Source organism: Ascaphus truei, chromosome 5, assembly GCF_040206685.1.
Source record: "Ascaphus truei isolate aAscTru1 chromosome 5, aAscTru1.hap1, whole genome shotgun sequence".
In the NCBI taxonomy this organism is placed as follows: Eukaryota; Metazoa; Chordata; class Amphibia; order Anura; family Ascaphidae; genus Ascaphus; species Ascaphus truei.
Window position 1 is genome coordinate 37,080,029 of NC_134487.1, and position 19,189 is coordinate 37,099,217.

The 19,189-nt window shown below is 41.9% G+C and overlaps 2 protein-coding genes across 7 annotated transcripts in view; one reads left to right on the forward strand and one right to left on the reverse strand.

Moving 5' to 3' along the window:
• FBXL13 (F-box and leucine rich repeat protein 13) overlaps nucleotides 1–19,189 on the reverse strand; it is a 238,941-nt gene that overhangs the window by 119,820 nt on the left and 99,932 nt on the right. The gene's annotated exons all lie outside the window — the stretch shown is intronic.
• The window catches only part of LRRC17 (leucine rich repeat containing 17), a 70,687-nt gene that overhangs the window by 20,405 nt on the left and 31,093 nt on the right, over nucleotides 1–19,189 (forward strand). For both annotated transcript variants that reach the window (XM_075599634.1, XM_075599635.1), the window contains exon 2: nucleotides 11,610–12,453. In XM_075599634.1, coding sequence (XP_075455749.1) covers nucleotides 11,703–12,453 — 751 coding nt within the window. In that variant the 5' untranslated portion in view covers nucleotides 11,610–11,702. The remainder of the gene's footprint in view (nucleotides 1–11,609; nucleotides 12,454–19,189) is intronic.

Here is a 19,189-nt window from a genome sequence, read left to right on the forward strand (position 1 = left end):
GCACTCTCCCCCAGCAATCAGTTTAATTTAGTGGATGAGAGTGCGGGGCTTGGTGCGCAGACAAAGACAGCATCACTATCACGCCGGCCCTGTGCTGATGGCCCTTCTGGCAGCTAAGTGCTTAAAAACCTCCCTTATCATCCTTTGAACTTAATAATCAAACAGAGGACCATATCTTTTTGCTGCTCAAGCTTTCCTTCCAGTAAGGTGCATGCTTTTAAGAATATCCCTGCTTCAGCACATGTGGCTCAATCAGTGGCTCAGTCAAAGACTGAGCCACTGATTGAGCCACATGTGCTGAAGCAGGGATATCCTGAAAACATGACCTGCTGGGGTGTCTTGAGGACTAGAGTTGAGCATCACTGAGTTAACCCATACAGACCCTACGGCTCAACAGGAGAAGATAGGGAACCGGGGAGGGAAGACTAGAGGGTAATTTTTAAAAGGTTTGGAAGGGGGGACCTGAACACGAATCTGAGGTAGAAACATAGTTTTAATTCTTTTCTCCTGCGGATTCAGGCCATGTTTGATTCCACTCAGATATATTGTGTTATATGGAGAACTATGGGGCTGAGATTCCTCCCTTTCCCCCCAAATTGCCCACCCTAGTAAATAAGGTCCAAAATATATGAAGGCAGGGTTAGTTTGACCTTGAACAAGTCACATTATGTCATTGTGCACTAAACATCAAATAGAGAATGTTAGCTCTTTTTGATAAATATTGTGCTCTTCTAAGAATAACACAATCTTGATTTGTTAATTACTCTCATTCAGGAGTGGCCCAATATTGGTTGATAAAAAAAAATATATATATATATATATATATATATATATATATATATATATATATATATATATATATATATATATATATATATATATATATATATATATATATATATGAGTTAAGTTATGGTGAGTAAAAAAAGTGACAAAAACCCTCCACAGCATACAGCTATATTTGCATATATATATATATATATATATATATATATACAGGAATACCCTGCATTAACATACGCAATGGGACCGGAGCATGTATGTAAAGCGAAAATGTACTTAAAGTGAAGCACTACCTTTTTCCCACTTATCGATGCATGTACTGTACTGCAATCGTCATATACGTGCATAACTGATGTAAATAACGCATGTGTAACAGGCTCTATAGTCTCCCGCTTGCGCACAGCTTCGGTACAGGAAGGGAGCCGGTATTTCTGTTCAGGACGTGCTGACAGGCGCATGCGTGAGCTGCCGTTTGCCTATTGGGCGATATGTACTTACTCGCGAGTGTACTTAAAGTGAGTGTACTTAAAGCGGGGTATGCCTGTATATATATATATATATATATATATATATATATCATATAATATACATTATAAATCTTCGAAGTTAAATTCACAAAAAAACTATTTTATATACACACACACACATACACACATACATACATACACGCACGCACGTACAATGTTTGAATGTTTTACATTAAATGCACTTGAAACAATGATGTAATAATACTGTGCGAAGTTGTCACTGTTTGTTATGTGAATGTTCACGTTAGTGTTTAAAGAAATATACAAAGTATGTGGTCTTTTAATCTATTTTTAAAATTCTTAAAATTCCTTGCATGAACTGCCCAAGAAAAACACAAATGTTCCAGATGTGTCCGCTTTAAAGTCTAGTACAATTAAAACGGAAAGATTCTAAACGAAACAGAATTTTACGCAAACAGAGGATAGTTTTTATAGGTGGTTACATAATTGATAAAGGTAGTATGTGGAAAGTTTGAGATTGCTGCCATTTTCCTATTTTTTTCCACAGGTGTAGAATTTCCCCAATTAACCAAACCTGCAAATGTGTTGACATGTTTTGCGATCCTTTAGCTTTAACACATTACGGCCCTATAAAAACATAGTAAGGCCATATAATATACCTTAGGCACCATATTACACCATACATCTGATTCAGTTGAATCAGTAAGGTGTCTTATGACACAGTAAGGTGCCTTCTTATGGCTTAACACTGCTTAGTAAATATGCCCATTACTATTTAATAACCGCCAACAATTGAACATATCCAGAGCTAGAAGAGTTCATCCGTTGGTTCTTCATGGTCTGTTTTTGGATTATCCAGTTTGGTGGATCCGTTCTACCTTGCAACACTGAACCTAAGGTGCAATTATTGATATAATTAGTGTATGCTTTCTCCTCTTTGTAGTAAAGTAACAAAGGAGGGAGGAGTAGGTAGTGTAATACCTATTATTGGACCAACAATGTAGTTGGTAAGTTACAAGATTTCAGGTATGATGAAGAATCAGGTGTGGTTCAAAAGCTTGTAACTTACTATCTGTTGGTCCCATAAAATGTATCATACAGTACTACCTTCTCCCTCCTTTGTTACTTTACTACATGTAAGAAAGGACCAGTATGGCTACCCACCCGTCTCCCCCTCCTTATCTTTGAACTTTTATAGAATTATATAACCAAAAACGAATATATGGCTAAAAGTCTGATGAAGCGGAAGATGGCCTTGATGAGTAGTTGATGCTACTATGGACTGCTGATGAAGTAGTCCAAATAAAATCGCTGCCACTAATGAAGATAATGCTTGTGCAAGTCTTTTTCAAACATGTTCTTAGATGTGCTGGCTATATACTTGTTTTTAGTCATAAATCTTTGTACATACTGTACTAGAGGTGGGGGCGTGATGCTGAGCCCACAGTTACTTCTTCTTTCTTATCCATTATAGAAGCACATAGAAATGTATACCCAATATTAGCTGTAGTTTAATGCAGTTCATAGTTACGTGGATGGAAGCTAAATCAGGCTTTTGTACTTAACATCTACAATTATTGTATCTACAGTTATCACCATATGATGTCTAAGAGTCCAAACCATCTTAGAGGCCTCTTTGAAGCATGTCAATGGACATGCTGCGCTTACATCTTTGAACAAATACAACTTCCTATCTTGAGGTTAAAATATAGTTCCTAGTTTCTTGGGAAACTGCATTGTTCACATATAATTATAATAAAGGCCACCACCAAAATAAATAAAAGCACTTTATTCTTTCCAGACCAGTTTACTATCAACAGTCTTCCTTTCCTCCCCTTTTCAATCCTGACGGAAAACAGACGCTGAAGCAGGATGGAAGTCTTGGCTGATAATAAGATGTAGATGGGGGTAACCTTGGAAGCTTTGCACCCAGCATTTCCAGCAGATATATTCGACTTGTTTTTAGTATTAAGGAAGAGGGAACTCAAAATATGTGACTCAAGTTAAGCTAAGTTAGCAAATCAGCCCCAGTGTTGTTTTTATGATTATTTTAACATTTGCTCTGGCTTCGTGTACTTTGAGCTCTTCTCAAAACAAACTGTAAGGACTGCAGTGTAGTTTCCATCTCTGCCCTAGGCTAAGGCACCGCTGGCGGCACGTACAGCCGAGTTTCCCGGTCTGCAGGGAGCTGCAGGGGAAAGCACAGAGGGGGGGGCAGGATGGGGGAGTGACGGGGCGCGGCCATGACGTCACACGGCAGGTTCGCCCTAATTGGCTGAACCGTTGGGGGCGTGGAGTAGCGCTCCGTCGCTAGGTGTCATCACAATTTTAATGTAGGTCTGAAAAACTCGCTGCGCAGCGCGGCGGTCGCCCCTCGCAGCGGACCCAGCCCCATTGAGGGGCGGCTCTTGTCCCCGCAGCGCCCGCCATAGCGAGCGCTGCAGCAGCCAGCGGGGACCAAGCCTAACTTTCGGGGAAACTCCTGAAAACTCAGCCTGTCTTTCGACCTCCTGAAAGCAGCCCCCCTGTTTTCAAAACTCAAAAGAAAGAACTGGATTTAAAAATAATAATTGAAAAAGTAAAGTGCTAAAGAAATGTGTCTGTTTTTGTGTTCATTTGAAAATTGACATGCTATTTTTGTTTCAATGAATCAGTAGTGGAATAAGGCACCTGAGGGTGCCAGAGCAAGTTTTTTTTAAAAAGCCCCCTCTCTCCCCCGGGGGACTACCTGTGGAGTGGGTTCGGCTACAGAGCGAGCCAACCCAGGCGGCGATTGCTGAAGTTGGTCCCGATATCCGGTGAGGCCTAACTTCCGTGTTAGGACCATCTGGGTGGGTTCCCTCTACCACCGCCTGGTAAGGCCCCGCACCGCAGATAGGGCCCAGGGAGAGGGTGTGCAGAGAGAGGGCCTTTAGAAATGCCGGAACGCTGTTCCGACTGCTAAAATAATTCTGGATCAGTGTTCTTGCACATGGAGGATGGGTCCCTAAAGGTGGTCGGCCATAGTGCAGCCGAACCAACTGAACATATGGTAGTTCTGCCACTGCAATGAATTGTAACTCCAGCTTTGATTTAACAGTTGCTGCTCTGAAAGAGGAAAACAGAACAGCAGGGGATGCTGCAGCCGCTGACTGGGGGGGAGAGCATAAAGCCATCTGTCCCGGGGCCCCGTCCCAGCAATCTGAAACTATAAGTCAGACCCAATTTCTGCTATTGAATGCCTGGGTAGGTCCCCCTCCGCTCCTGGTGGAAGGCGAGCAAGAGTGAGCAGCGTTAGAGAGGGGGGAGTCTGAGAGAATGGGGGGAAAGTCAGAGATGGGTAGAGTGAAAGTGAGGGAGGAGAGGAGTGGGAGGACAAGTGAGAGGGCAACGAAGAGGGTAGGTGTTGAGAGAGGAGGGGAGAGAGCGGATATACGGGAGGGAGTGAAAGAGAGGGAGTGGGCAAGTGTGATGGGGGGGCAACGACACGCACAGCAGTAACTAATTTATCACTTAAAGGGGACTACTGTACGTACTAAGCGTCGCAAACCACTTAGCACAAAATTGGCGCATGTGAAACTTAATTTCAATTGTTCTTGTGTGTGTCAATTTACTAAACTCACATTTCCCCAGCGGCACCAAAAGGGATTTTTAGAATGGTTTTGGTGCACAGACGTCAATAAAATCACTAAATCAATGAAAAATGTGTCGAAACTGCCTGACAAGTTCAAGTTAGTGTAAAAAGCAAAAAAAGACTTAAGTGGTAGCTAAGAATATACTTGATACTGTATGTATTATTATTTTTGTATTTAATGGACATAGATGTTTCATCATATAGGTTAACACAATGTATTATCTGTTATGGTTATTATAAATAATACTACTTTGATATTTTCTAATACAAGTATAAATAAATAAAAATACAAACAATTGTTTTTTTTTTCATTTAAATTGTAATCATTTAGGTATTCAACATGAGGGATATGCCAAAAATAATTTAAAACTACAACGTATGCATAAGGGTTGGGCAATATCTAGCATAGTAATACCGTGGTGGAAAATTGCTAGTTACCATTACGTATTACCGCGGTATTGCTATCTGTCGGCTGCTGAGGTCGCATGTCTGAAGCTGCAGCGTGTGTGCCGAATCACAAAGCTTCCAAACACACCCCCCCTCCCTTCCGGCCGCGCTTCTGCTGCTATATGGAAGCAGGTGGAGAGAGGAGTGGGGAGGGGTGCTCTGGAAGCTCGTGACTGAAAGGCTTTCACATGCAGCAGTTTCAAGGGAGCCTCCTCCTTGTGATCTCACCCCCACCCCCTTAACCCCTCTTCTCTCCATGCCTCTGAATCCCTACCTCCCTCTCATTTCCATTAGCCCCCTAACCTCCTCCATGCCTCCTAATCCCCCACAACCAACCCCTTCCTTGCCTCTTAATAAACCCTCCCATGCCCATTCATTGCCCCACCTCTCCCATACACATCAACCCTTTACTCACCCCCGCCTCTTAACCCCTTTGTCCCCCTCATGCTTTTTAACCCCTTCCTCTCCCCTATGCCTCTGAATCCATTTCTCCCAGAAATGCCTCTTGACCTCCTACCTCCCACATGCTTTCCTCCCCCATGCACATTAACCCCTTACCTCCCACATGCTTTCCTCCCCCATGCACATTAACCCCTTACCTCCCACATGCCTGCCTTCCTTCCCCCCATGCCTCTTAATCCCTTACCTTCCCCCATGCCCCTTAAATGTGTGCAGGAGTGGGGGGATAATGGTATGCATGGAGAAGAAAAAGGGGCCTTAGTGGGGTTTTAGTTCATTTATTGTAAAATAAATGTCATTAAAAAAACGTTTTATTCGTAAAATTAAAATATACTAACACGTATTTGCTTTTTTACATTTATTAAGAATGAAATGAATTATATTTGACAAACTTTTACTGAAGTTAGATTACGATTGATAAAAAATGGTATTCATTTGATATTTACTGCACTTACCCATTGTAGATGAATTATACTATATAGAACTAGTCTATAGTACTATTAGAAAGCAACAGCAGTGGCTTCTATGGGCTCTGATGCAAATCGTCTCTACAGTATTTACACCTTGAAACAGTCCAAGATAATAAAACTGTGTTGCTTAACAGCCGCACAGATTGTGACTACACTGACAGAGATCCCATATTGCAATAAATTACAAATGATGAAATTGTGTATTACTCACTCTAGATTTGTTGATTTTATTTACAATTGCAATACTATTTACAAATACCGCCACATACTAAATCTGGGCCACAGTGAGAATTAACAAGTGGGGAGAGGTGGAAACCTTGACCCTTATTCCACATGGTGAGAAGAGGCATAATATACAGTACAGTAGCGGAACAACCATAGGTGCAGCAGGTTCATCTGCATCAGGGCCCTGACTGTTAGGAGCCCATCCACCCATACTACCACTCGCCCGCTGGAACAGTGTTCCAGCATTTCTACAGGGCCCCCCCTCTCTCTTCCCTCCCCGGGGCCCTATCAGTGCAGCGGTGTCTTACCCAGAGATGGAGACGGAGGGAGCCAACCAAGGTGGTCCTAACATGGGAGTTGTACCCCACCGGAAGTCGGGTCCAACTTCCGCAATCGCCACCTGGGTGGGAGACACCAGAGAAGCAAACACTAAAAGAGTGGTTGGATAGGTAGAACTTAAACCTGGAGAGGGCTACATCACAGAGGCCAATAGAGTGTAGAGTGTGCAGGAAAAAGGGGTGCTCAAAAGTGTCGAAGGCAGCAGATAGATCCAGGAGAATTAGTAAGGAGCAATTACCCTGTGACTTACTGTAGCTGAGAATAGGTCGTTGGCCACTTTTTGTTAATGTTGTCCCTGTGAAGTGAAGAGAATGGAAACCAGATTGTAAAGAGTTAAGCAGGGTGTTGGAGGAGAGAAAATTAGTCAAATGGTTGTATACAAAGCCCCTCAAGTATCTTGGAGGCAAAGAGGAGGAGAGAGATAGGGCGGTAGTTAGATAGAGAGGCTGGGTCAAGAGAATATTTCTTTAGAATGGGCGTGATGAGTGCATGTTTAAAGGAAGATGGTAATGTGAGATGAGAGAGTGTTTCAGAGAGGGTGCAGAGGAAATATGAGGGAATAGCATAAAGGGAGCAGGGTGAGATGAGGAGGAACATGGAGCCTTTCTCTCCAGTCACAGGGAAGAATGAGTGGAGCATGGATTTCGTGTGTGTGACGGGAGGTAGGTGTTGCGTGTGGAGCATGACATGAAGAGATGTCATATCTGATGGACTCCGTCTAATCTGTGAAGTAGGTTGCAAGGTCTTGGGCCGTGAGATTGAAATGGGACAAAGGGGCAGTTGGGCAGAGAAGAGAGTTAAAGGTGTCAAATAGGCATTGAACGTTAGAGAACAGAGTTAGTATGAAGGAAGAAAATTAGATTTGCTTGGAAAGGGAAAAAGGGCAGTGTTATAGGAGGAGAGTAGGAATTTATAGTGGAGCAAATTCAGCTTAAGAGCATGATTTCCTCCAGTAACGTTCAGCAGTGTGTGAGCACTTTTGGAGGTAGCGGGTAAAGCGTGTGTGCCATGGTTGCTACATTGTTACATAGTAGATGAGGTTGAGAAAAGACGTACATCTATCAAGTTCAACCTATGCTAAATTTAGACAACAGATACTTTATCCTATATCTATACTTACTTATTGATCCAGAGGAAGGCAAACAAAAAACCCCAGTGTTATATCATCCAATGATATGTCATAAGGGGGAAAAAAAATATTTCCTGACTCCAAGAATTGGCAATCAGATTACTCCCTGGATCAACATTCTTTCCATGTTTACTTATTTGGTATATCCCTGTATACCTTTCCCTTCTAAAAAGATGTCTAACCTTTTTTTGAACAAATCCATTGTATCTGCCATCACAGTCTCCATGGGTATGTGACACTGTAAGTTGTTGGGGGCAATGTGTGGTGGTAGGAGCGGTCTGTCTAGCAAAACACATTCAAAGAGTACTGTAACAGGGACTTATCACTGTTGAGAGAAACTGCCTCTAAATCCAGCAGTGTGCTGGTTAATTGCACAGGCAATAAACCAGACTCCACTTGGCTGATTAGGACTGTTAGAAAAAGCCTGGTCTGAGTAACAGGAAGGAAATTCTTTAGTTCATAATGGAGCTGCCATAGGAAAAGGAGGGCTGTCTTCTGGAAGCAAGACAAAAGGGGACCAGATCTCTATGCCTGGACCCTCAAGCGGACACCTACCCGGACACCACTGACCTGAAGGGCCACCTGCCTTAAGGTACCGCTGAGACTTTGTGGTGATAGGTGGGTAAGGGGCTTTTCCCCCCCCAGCTTTGCATAGAGGGACTGGGGAAGTAAGTTAGCCCTTACACAGGGATAGGTCTTTATTGTTTTATGTATATTTTTGTTTGCTGTATTGTTTAAAGGAACAGGCAATAAAGCCTTATTTTAATTTCACCTTAAAAACTCTCTATTGCATACCTCTGCACACATCTCTTACAAGTACTTTGTGGAGTGTGCTACTTCCCTACTATCAATGCGCAACCTTAACTACTGTACAATCATGTACCTTCCAACAGTGCTTACAATTCTCAAATTGACCCAGTATCTGAAGAGGAGATTACACTGGTGTTCCTAGTATTAAAACTAAACAGCCAATGTGGACCTGACCTAGTGCAATAAAAGTTCCTACAAGTCAGTGCCCGAGTCATTGCCAAACCGCTTTTCTCCCTAATCAACTCTATTCTGTCCGCAGGCCATATCCCACAGACCTGGAAAACTGCCAGTTGTCCCAATCTTCAAAAGTGGGGACAAAAACACTGTCTCCAGCTTCAGGCCAATCTCTCTTCTCCCAATAATATACAAAGTCATGGGGAAATGTGTCCACTCCCACTAAAGCAATTACTATAAAATTTCCTTAGTCAACTCCAATATATATGTTGCCCAAAACATTCCATGGTAACTACCCTCTTAAAAGTTTGCAATGCGATCCAGTGTGGAATGGACCTGGGAAAACGTACTGGTGCAATATTCCTAGATTTTGCAAAGGCTTTTGATACTGTTAATCATGCAATATTGTTAAACAAGCTCCAGTGCAATTGAATTCAATTCAATAGGGGAACAAGCTCTAAACTGGTTTCACTCCTACCTATCGGGTAGATCCCAATATGTGTCTATCTCAGGCTCTAACTCCAACCTCTTGGATGTCACCTGTGGGGTCCCGCAAGACTCTGTTCTGGAGCCCCATATCTTTTCAGTCATCATTAATCATCTACCTACAGCTTACAAGGGAGCTTCAATACACATGTATGCGGATGACACAATCTTATATGCACACAGTCTTAGCCTCTCCGACCTTGGACACATACTTCAATCTGAAGTTTCAAGACAAACTGGATTTCCCAAAACAAACTGTTTGTAAACACTGACAAAACCGTAATGATGGTATTTGGAACTAAGGCGACATTTCTAAAGCTACAGATCAGAACCAACTCTAACACCATTCTAGCCCGTCACTAATTTTAAATGTCTGGGCATATGGCTCGACTCCCATTTAATGTTTGGGTTGCACATTGAGACATCTAAAACCGATGCCAAACTAGGTGTACTTTATAGGAACAAATCATCCCAAAACCCGGGTCAGAAAGCCCATCACACAACAGATGTTAATGCCAATTATAGACTATGGGGACATTGTATATGGAACAGCACCCCAAACTCACCTTAGAAAACTAGACACCCTCTACAACTGAATAGGCAGCTTTGTCCTACACTATACCTATAACACACACATCACTGTGAAATGCTCCAAGAACTACTGTAGATTGGCTACCACTTGAGTGTAGGCGCAAAGTAATTTTTTCCTGTCTTGCCTTCAAATACGTTCTTTGACAAGCTATCCACGTACCTAAACAAGCTCCACACCCCTACTGCACTCAGCACTTATCACCTAAAATCTGACTCAAAAAGACTGTTCCCGGTCCCACGGTTCAAAAAAGAATCCGGTCGCTCCTCTTTCTGTTACCGTGCACCTCATGACTGGAACAACCTACCAGAGACTCTCAAAGCTGCCATCAGTCTAAGTTCTTTCAAAATTCAGCTGTTTCGCATTTTAATCTGGTCTGTAACTGTTACATACGCTCATATATATTATCTGTAACTGTGCATGCAATGTTTTTATATACAATGTATAACCCTGTAAATTGAAAGTAACCTTGTATTGTCATCATAACTCTGTGCCCAGGACATACATGAAAACGAGCGGTAACTCTCAATGTATTACTTCCTGGTAAAACAATTTTATAAATAAAAAAGGGATGTGTGTGCCGAGCAAACGCATTTTAAGTGAAATTTCATTATCTTTTGTCACACAGATTGTATTGTGACTTATAACGCACGTGCAAGGCACACACACCGTTTTAGCTATTTGCACATCTATATTTATACTAACTGTGAATTCTGTGTGTGTGACTGTGTGTGTCACTCTATGAGTACAGTAGAGGAAGTTGCTGGATTTTTTAGAGTGATGGGGGTGGGATGTGAGGAGCAGATGGAGTTGATGGCTGCAAAATAGGGCATATCAATAAAGAGTGGGAGATTAGGAAGGAAGGCTTAGGGGAGAAAGTGTGGGAGCTAGAGATCGAGGGAGAGCAAGGTAACAGTATTCCGAAACTGAGAGGGAACTGAAGTCATTACTTAAATTACATGAAGCTGAAGTGTTTCCAGCTCAGGATTGGCATGTGCTTGGCATGTGCAGAGCGCAAACCACATACTCTTGCGCTAAAAGTTGTGATCTCTCTAGCGACTAATGCACTGTTACACAGCACGCATAGGTATACTAGTGTTATTTCATTTGTTCACACAATTGTCACTACGAACAAAATGTTTTATAGTTTACATTTATTTATAAAATGTTTTACCAGGAAGTAATACATTGAGAGTTACCTCTCGTTTTCAAGTATGTCCTGGGCACAGAGTTAAGACAAATAATACCAGTTGCCTGGTAGTTGGTAAAAACGTTTGTCACACCGTAATAATTTATATTAGAAAACAGCAAAATTATAGAAGGTCAAAATGACTATAACGAGGCATGAATAACCAAAATGCCTGAGGCGCCAGCAACACACTGCAATGCGTTTCTGTCCCCACATACCATACAGTATATGTAAAAGGATTATTAATTCCTAATTGAATTATATTCCTTTTTTTCCACTAATTTAAATGTCTGTTTCCAAGTGTTCTTATCAATATCCCAAGGGGAATGTTTCTAAATAACCCAACAAAGTATCTAATGCAATGTATTACTTCACAGTTCTTTATTTTCTCCTTCTCATGTCTTTCAGTTCAGGGATTCCAAGTACCCCAGCTGTGAACTTTGGTTTCCAAAGAAATATTTTATTGCTGCGCAGGATAATCAGGGCCAGCTGGATGTCAGGATGCGAGTGGTTACCCTTGTAATGCTACTTTTCTTTTGCAAAGCGTCCGAGTTTAGGAAGACAAGAAGGAACAACAGAAGGAATAATGACAAAGAGAACCACTCCAAGAAACTCTCTAGCACAGTTAAACGATACACTCCGGAATTACCGTGTGATATATACATATATCTTAATGATAAATACTTAGATTGCCAGGAGAGGAAGCAGACATCTGTCCTCACTGACTGGCCAGAAGACCTAATACACATACTGCTGGCAAGAAACCGGATCCGTATACTCAAAAACAACGTCTTCTCTAAATTTCAGAACTTAAAGAGCTTGGATTTACAACAGAACGAGATTAAAAAAATTGAGAGTCAAGCCTTTTTTGGATTAAAAAGACTCACAACACTGTTACTGCAACATAACCACATAAAAGTGTTGTCTGAGGAGGTGTTCATTCATATGCCTCGACTTGGTTACCTACGGTTGTATGACAACCCGTGGGACTGTAACTGTGAGCTGGAATCCCTTGTTACATTGCTGCAGGTTCCACGGAACAGGAATTTGGGAAACTATGCAAAGTGTGAAACCCCGGGAGAAATGAAAGGTCAGAAGCTAAAACAGGTCAGAACTGAAGTGATATGCATTGATGATGACACTATGGAACCTAAACACCTAGAAGGGCCTAAAATCACCAGGCCTGTTGTTGACTCTTCACTGTGTCATATGTACATGTTCCCCGTGCCCACACTGGACTGTAGAAGAAAAGGTTCGTATGCATGTTTTCTTTTAAAGATCTGCATTACCTCTTTATGAAAATTAACATATAACGTTGATATAAAGCAGTACTTATGACTCGATATTAGTAAAGTTGCTTGAATTTGGGAAACATGATTAGGTCTCTCCATAATCTCTAATGGGCAATCCCAAAGTTAACTAGAAAATGACCTAAGCATTCCAAGATTAATAAAGAAGCCTAAATTGTAGGGAAGAATTCTCCAGTGGGATACAGAGCAGCAGGGGCGAGCAATGCACAGAATCAACACTCCAGACAACATGATCATCTGCAGATTTGTCTGCTTTCATGTCCTATTTTCTTTAAGTATAAACTGCAGTGGGAGGCTGGAAATATAAAGATACTTAGCAGATGGAAATGTATGCAGATAAAATATGACATATGGGAAACAGCATGGAGAAAACAAGCCTATTTAAATTATATATATATATAATACGTTGTGTGTGTAAGGTGCGATACCTGTGGCTCACAGGAGGCCTGAGCCTTTGCTGCTGGGAGCCTGAGGTGTGCCTGAATCGATGCTTGTAGCGCCTCCACCTATACGGGATTCTACTACATGAATAAACCTGTTACAGGACAACATAAGAAAATACACCCTTGGTATAAGAAAATGGTTTACTATATACATAGAATAGATATACGGTACCAGCCTCACCAGCTTGGCCACACACGGCCGTACCCTCCAACACTCTGTTCCCCTCCGCCCAAATTACCTAGGGGCCCTTGGTACCCAACCACCCTAGCGTCCACAAGGAGCCACCCGCCCAAGTGTGTGAGATAGCGCTGCCCCTCTAAGGTGTACAGTTGGTGCACATGATGTGAGGTACATGCCGGGTGTTCCAGCACCCTAGCGCACTGATGCCACACGATGGGATCCACAAATCTAGGGATGTACCCGTGAATCCCCCGCCTCTTCATTGGGTGGGTCCCGCATGGATGGTGCCACCATGCGTAATGTCTCTGGGCTTGTAGAGGGGTGATCTGGTCCCAGATCACCACGGCCAGGTCACAGCCGTGTCCTGGCTGAATCCCTCACGCTTGTGCTACAGAGGCAGTGTCCCTATCTACTGGGCCTGTCCCTGCAGCAACCACAAGCTCAAAGGGGAGTCGGGGCCTAGCTGGGGCCTAACAGGAGCCTCTGGACTAGTGCAGGTGCCACAGCCACCTGCACCTACACAACCTACCCTACTGACGTCCCAGCTCCGACTGCCCGGCATGTCTCAGCGCGCGAAATGTATCTCTCTGAAGCAGGGAATCCTTGCAGCCCTATTGGCCGTTCGTGCCCACGTGACATACAGCCCCTGTGCATCATGGGGCTTGTAGTTCCACTGCTTATCTAACTTGTAATGGCCGCCGCTTGAGCGCATACATTGCGCATGCGCAATCTTCTTGCAATGGCTGACGCACTCAGGAGACACTGCGCATGTGCAGCCAATCGCAACATGTCGGCGCCCTGTTATGGAGCCGCCGCGGACCTCGGTGACCCGTTCGCCATCCTGAAAGTTCCCTGCACTGCCTCAACTACCTCCCCGCACTCACGCAGGTAAGGGGGCCAATGGGGACAAGGGAGACCAAAGGGAGAACTGGGATATATATATATATATATATATATATATATATATATATATATATATATATATAACCCTTTATTAAGGGAAAATTTATTCTGAACTTTGACCAAAAGCAAGAGAACAGAGTCCCAAAGATCAGTGCATCAGAGTATTCTTGTATGACAATGCATGAATGTCCGAGTAATCCTTTTAATTGATGTATAGGACATAAATGTTATACACCTGTGAGTCTATTGAAGTATATCTTAAATCAATGAGCTCATATATTGAAGGGTATGTATAATGCCTAGCTAGATCTGGAGGAAAAATAGAACCAACGTCGTCTGCCTGTGAGAGCAGCTATGGCTTTAATCTCCTCATATTCTGATCAGGCTATATACCCTAGAGCATAAGGTTAGCAAGTAATTGATTTTCTTCATCCACATGATAAATGTTGTACTCACAATTGAAGGCGTAGAGTGTCCTCCTTTGGGTGCATCCAGCCGGGAAATAGCAGCAGAGAATGGATCCAATGAAGGAGAAAAAAAGCAGAGCACAGCTATAGCACAAACTGGGGCTAAGCAAACCAAGATGTGGTTAAAAATACGTTTTATTGTAGCAGTGACAACATGGGTAGATGGCAGGGCTGCCACCTCTCCAATAAAATTTATTTTTAACCACATCTTGGTTTGCTTAGCCCCAGTTTGTGTTTTAGCTGCTCAGATTTTTACTCTTTCATTGGATCCATTCCCTCTCTTGTTCTGAACTTTGACTCAGAGTTCGAAACAAACATCAAATTCTCAAACTACTTAACTCTGACATCGAAAGTCTATCCTTTCTTTTTCTTTTTTTTTTTTAAACAAGTTGAACGTTTTGGTTAATAATGGTGATGGACCATGTGATATTTAATAGGGATATACTGGGGAGGGTGAAACGTGTTTCAAATCTCAAAGAAATCATGATGCAGAATTATCCTCTCTGGTTTTTTTTTTTTTTTTTTTTAATTACTTGAATTTTTTATTGGTCTTTTTAAAGAGAAGGGATATATAAAAAAGGGGGGTGGGTACATTGATACATACAATCTGGTAATAATAGGGTTGGGGGTGTTAGGGAAGGAGGGAAGGGGGACAGCAATTGTACATATATAGTATAGTGGGCAACAATTTAAATACATCGTGAAACACACTGTTCAGAGATTATTTTAGTCTAAATATGGGGCTATACCTGCGTGTCGAAACCAAGGGCCCCAAGTCTCCGAAAATTGTGAGGTGGAGCCATTCAGGTAAGCTGAAAGTTTTCCATATAAACTATATGCCAGATTTTGTTGTTTATTTGGTTCAGAGATGGAGGGTTAGGTTGTTTCCAATTCTTGGCAATTGGGCACCTAGTGGCGTTCAACATTTGAGAGATAATTTTGGCTTCTTTTTTGTTTTGGTTGGCCATTGGTTTTCCTAGCAATATATATATATATATAGGATCCTGTGGCACAGTGATCCCTAAGATCCTATATATTAGGGTGGACACCTCCCCCCATATTGGTTAGATCTTGGGACATGACCAAAATATATGCAGTATATTCCCCATTTCACCACACCCACACCAACACAGTAGGTTTAGGTTTGTTTTTTTTATCACAGTTAGTCCCAGAAAAATATACATTCAGTAATTGTCTCATACTGAGCACATACTGCATTGCGAAATTGTCTAGTAAACTACAATTTTAGATGTTATTTAAAAAAAAAAAAAAAAGATTTTTCACGGCTTCCTACAAACAATTTTATTAAAATTAACAGACGTAATGTAGAAAAAATCCAGGAGCTTCTAGGGGCCTACTAAGCACCTGGACCTTCGGTGAAAGGCACGCCCCCCTCAACCCACCTCGTTTTATAAAAAATAAAATAGCACCCCTGTTGAGAGGCATATTGCTGTGCATCCTCTGATCCTAATGTTAACTTCTCATAACAACCTGCTAAATGGTTCACCAAGGAGATCATGGGCTTCCCATCATAATGTTTTGTCCACCACTCACACACGGGCTAATGTCACTGTTCTTTCAACGGGCACGGGTCGTAATTACTAAGCGTTCTTCTGCCATAAGTTACCTTCTGGCACGATACCTTATAGCCAATTGACTTGTATCGGCTGTAAGATGTCATCCAGAACCAAGACTGCTTAGTAGATATGGCCCAATGTTTCATCAATATGCTTTTATTTTATTTTTTTTGCTCTAGCAGATTGAAGAAACAGGGGCAATACCTTGACCATCATATTGATATAGCAGTGCTAAACTATAAGACAGCTTCAAACACCGGAAGACAGTCTTCTGGCTCTGGAAGGGGTCTTCTCGAATAGCACAACTTTGTCCCAAAAAATCCAAAGTGCCTGGGGATGCTAAAGAACCTACATGTCATTCCCATTGCTAAAGAGAATTTGAAGTGACAGTGGTTGCCACCGCATGATAATTTGCCCAGGATTCTCAGGTGAAATATAGATAGATTCCTGGCTGTAATAGCATAAAACAAGTTAGATTAATAAATGTCAGTCCTCCCCCTCAAAATACATATTCCCGCTTCCTTTTTTATAAAAAGCAGCAAATACATTTCCAGGCAAAGATCTTCATTAATGTATATTTCATTCTAGCTTCCACAACATTGGATACCTGGAAATAAACCAGATGAGGAGGTGCTTTGATTTATGCACCCAAATTGGACGTGTGCTCTCACTTTTACCAAACATGTCTTTTGAGATGCCTGGGGAAGGCAGAAAGGTTCAGAGAGGTTTCATCTTTAATAATGGCAAAATTATCTAGCAATAGAAATCTGCAGATTACAAAAAGGAAGCAGAGCAAAATATTTCATCATGAATAGCATGGGTGAACGTTTTGTTGGATTACAAGACTTTGGTGCATGTTTTTATTTTTATATTTCAGTATAAATAAAATAGTGTTCAGCAATTCCAAGGTTTATCAAAATATAACCTCCAAATGGGTGGTATTTTAGGCATTGTGTGATCTTTCTGTGTGGTCTTCTTAGTCTGGTTTGAAGATAGAGAAGAAAGTGTCAATGCAGTGTGAAGAAAGATTACTTGTATGGTTCTTTTAGTCAAAGAATAGAATCTCCCTATGTCAGCATCTGCGGGAGGTTATATCATGGCCTTCAGCAACTAACAATCTGCATTACCAAACTGAGATTACAGCTCCCTCTACAGTATATGCTTCATTCATTTCCAATGTATTTATAACTAATTCCATATGGGAGCCTTCTAAGTAATCCACAAGAGAACAGTTGCCACTTAAAAGGCAACCCACAGAAAGAAAACTGAAAAGGAGCACTAACATATTGTCTTGATGCACATTCACACTTTTAACTGCGCTGTCTAATTCAACTGCAGACATATTAAGAATGTGCTGTTTTTCAAAACTGATTTATTGATGAAACAAAAACAAAGAAATGGTTTTGTATTGTATTTATTCTATGGGGCCTATGCTAGTAGCCTTCATAACGCAGTTATCGAGGCTTTTTAGCTGTTATCGGCCAAAAACGCCTCCAGCGATTCAGAAAGCCTCGATAAGTGGGCTGAATCGCCACTTTTTTCTGTCGTCCAAAACACATCGCCAACTGAGCCGTGATAAGCCACTGATCAGCAGGTTTTGAAACTCGTAAAACTTTAGTAACCTCGGTAAGGTTATTGAGGCTTATCGAGGCTCTAGAATGGCGATTTCCTCCCAAATTCCTCTCGCCAGAAAAAGTTGGCGTGAAGCTGCTGAGAAGCTTCAGAGCCAGTGGCGAGAGAGGGACTTAGAAACAAAAATGCATTTTCCCTGCATCGGATTGATGCCAGGAGTCTCCGGAGCTGATACACATTAATACCAGCACCAGAGGACCATGGCATGAATCAGATGCATGAAAAATGCATTTACAGGAAACTTCATTACCTTAGTGGCTCACCGCTAAGGCAATGAAGGGGTTAACTACAGGTGCCATGTTTCTTGTGGATGGGGGGGGGGTGAAGGTGGTATTTGGCCCTTGGTGGGTGGTTAGGCCTGCGAGGGGGTTACGGGTGGAGTTAACCCCTTCATTACCTTAGCAGTTAATACCGATAAGGTAATGAAGGGGTTAACCCAACCCATCCCGCTACCCCCCCCCCCCCCCCGTAGGTATAAACACCCAGCAAGGGCCAAATGCCAACTTCACCCATCCTCGCTACCCACAATAAACATTCAAAAACACGACAACCCTACTACCCACCTCCTCTACCCCCAACAACCCCCCCCAACACATACAGTACAGTAATGAGCAAAATTGCTATTAACCAGATATGAATAATAGCTAATTTGCCCATTCTAAACTAAACATTAGCTAGCCAGCCTAAATAAAGTAAATAAAACTTTCTACTTACCCCTGCCACGATGAAGGGCATCCTCATCAACATACAACAGGTCCATGTCCTCCATTGGCAGCAAGAATACAAGAAAAAATACAATCTAATGGCCCCTAACCCCTTAAACCCCATAGCGATTAATAACTGCTATAGAACCAACAAAACAAATCAAGAAATAAAACCGGTAACCAATCGAAAAATGTACTAAAAACATGCCATCCAAATAGCAAACAATTTAGTGAAAACAATAAACAGAAATAGAAAAAATAACAAAATCAATTGTAAACAAGTATTTGCCAAAAAATGCATTGCCTGACACTGTATTTATCTGTAACATAAAGGGGCACAGATTAATACATTAGCAGTCAATGGGCAATCAAAAACATACAAAAAAAATATACAATCAAAAAACCTGAAAAAAGACATCTACATACATTCAATATTAATCTTACCTTTAGAAGTCTTCACCCTCCGAATCATGTCGTATCAGGAAGCTCTCGACCCGCGACATCATCCGTCTCCATCCTCCTAGAAGATCAGCAACAGGTACCAAAATCTTTTTTCTCCTTCTATCTTCTTCTGTCATTCTTTTCTTCTATGTTCTTTTCTTTCAATTCAAACCCCATGTTAAAGCCAAAACGGATGTTGACTCACCGATATCTTCAGCTAAAATGAGACTGAACAAGCCTTACAGTATATAGGGCCTGTGACGTCACATTTTAGGGTCAGATGGTACAGCTCCAATCCGATTGGACGCTGCAGCATGTTACCGTCTTTTT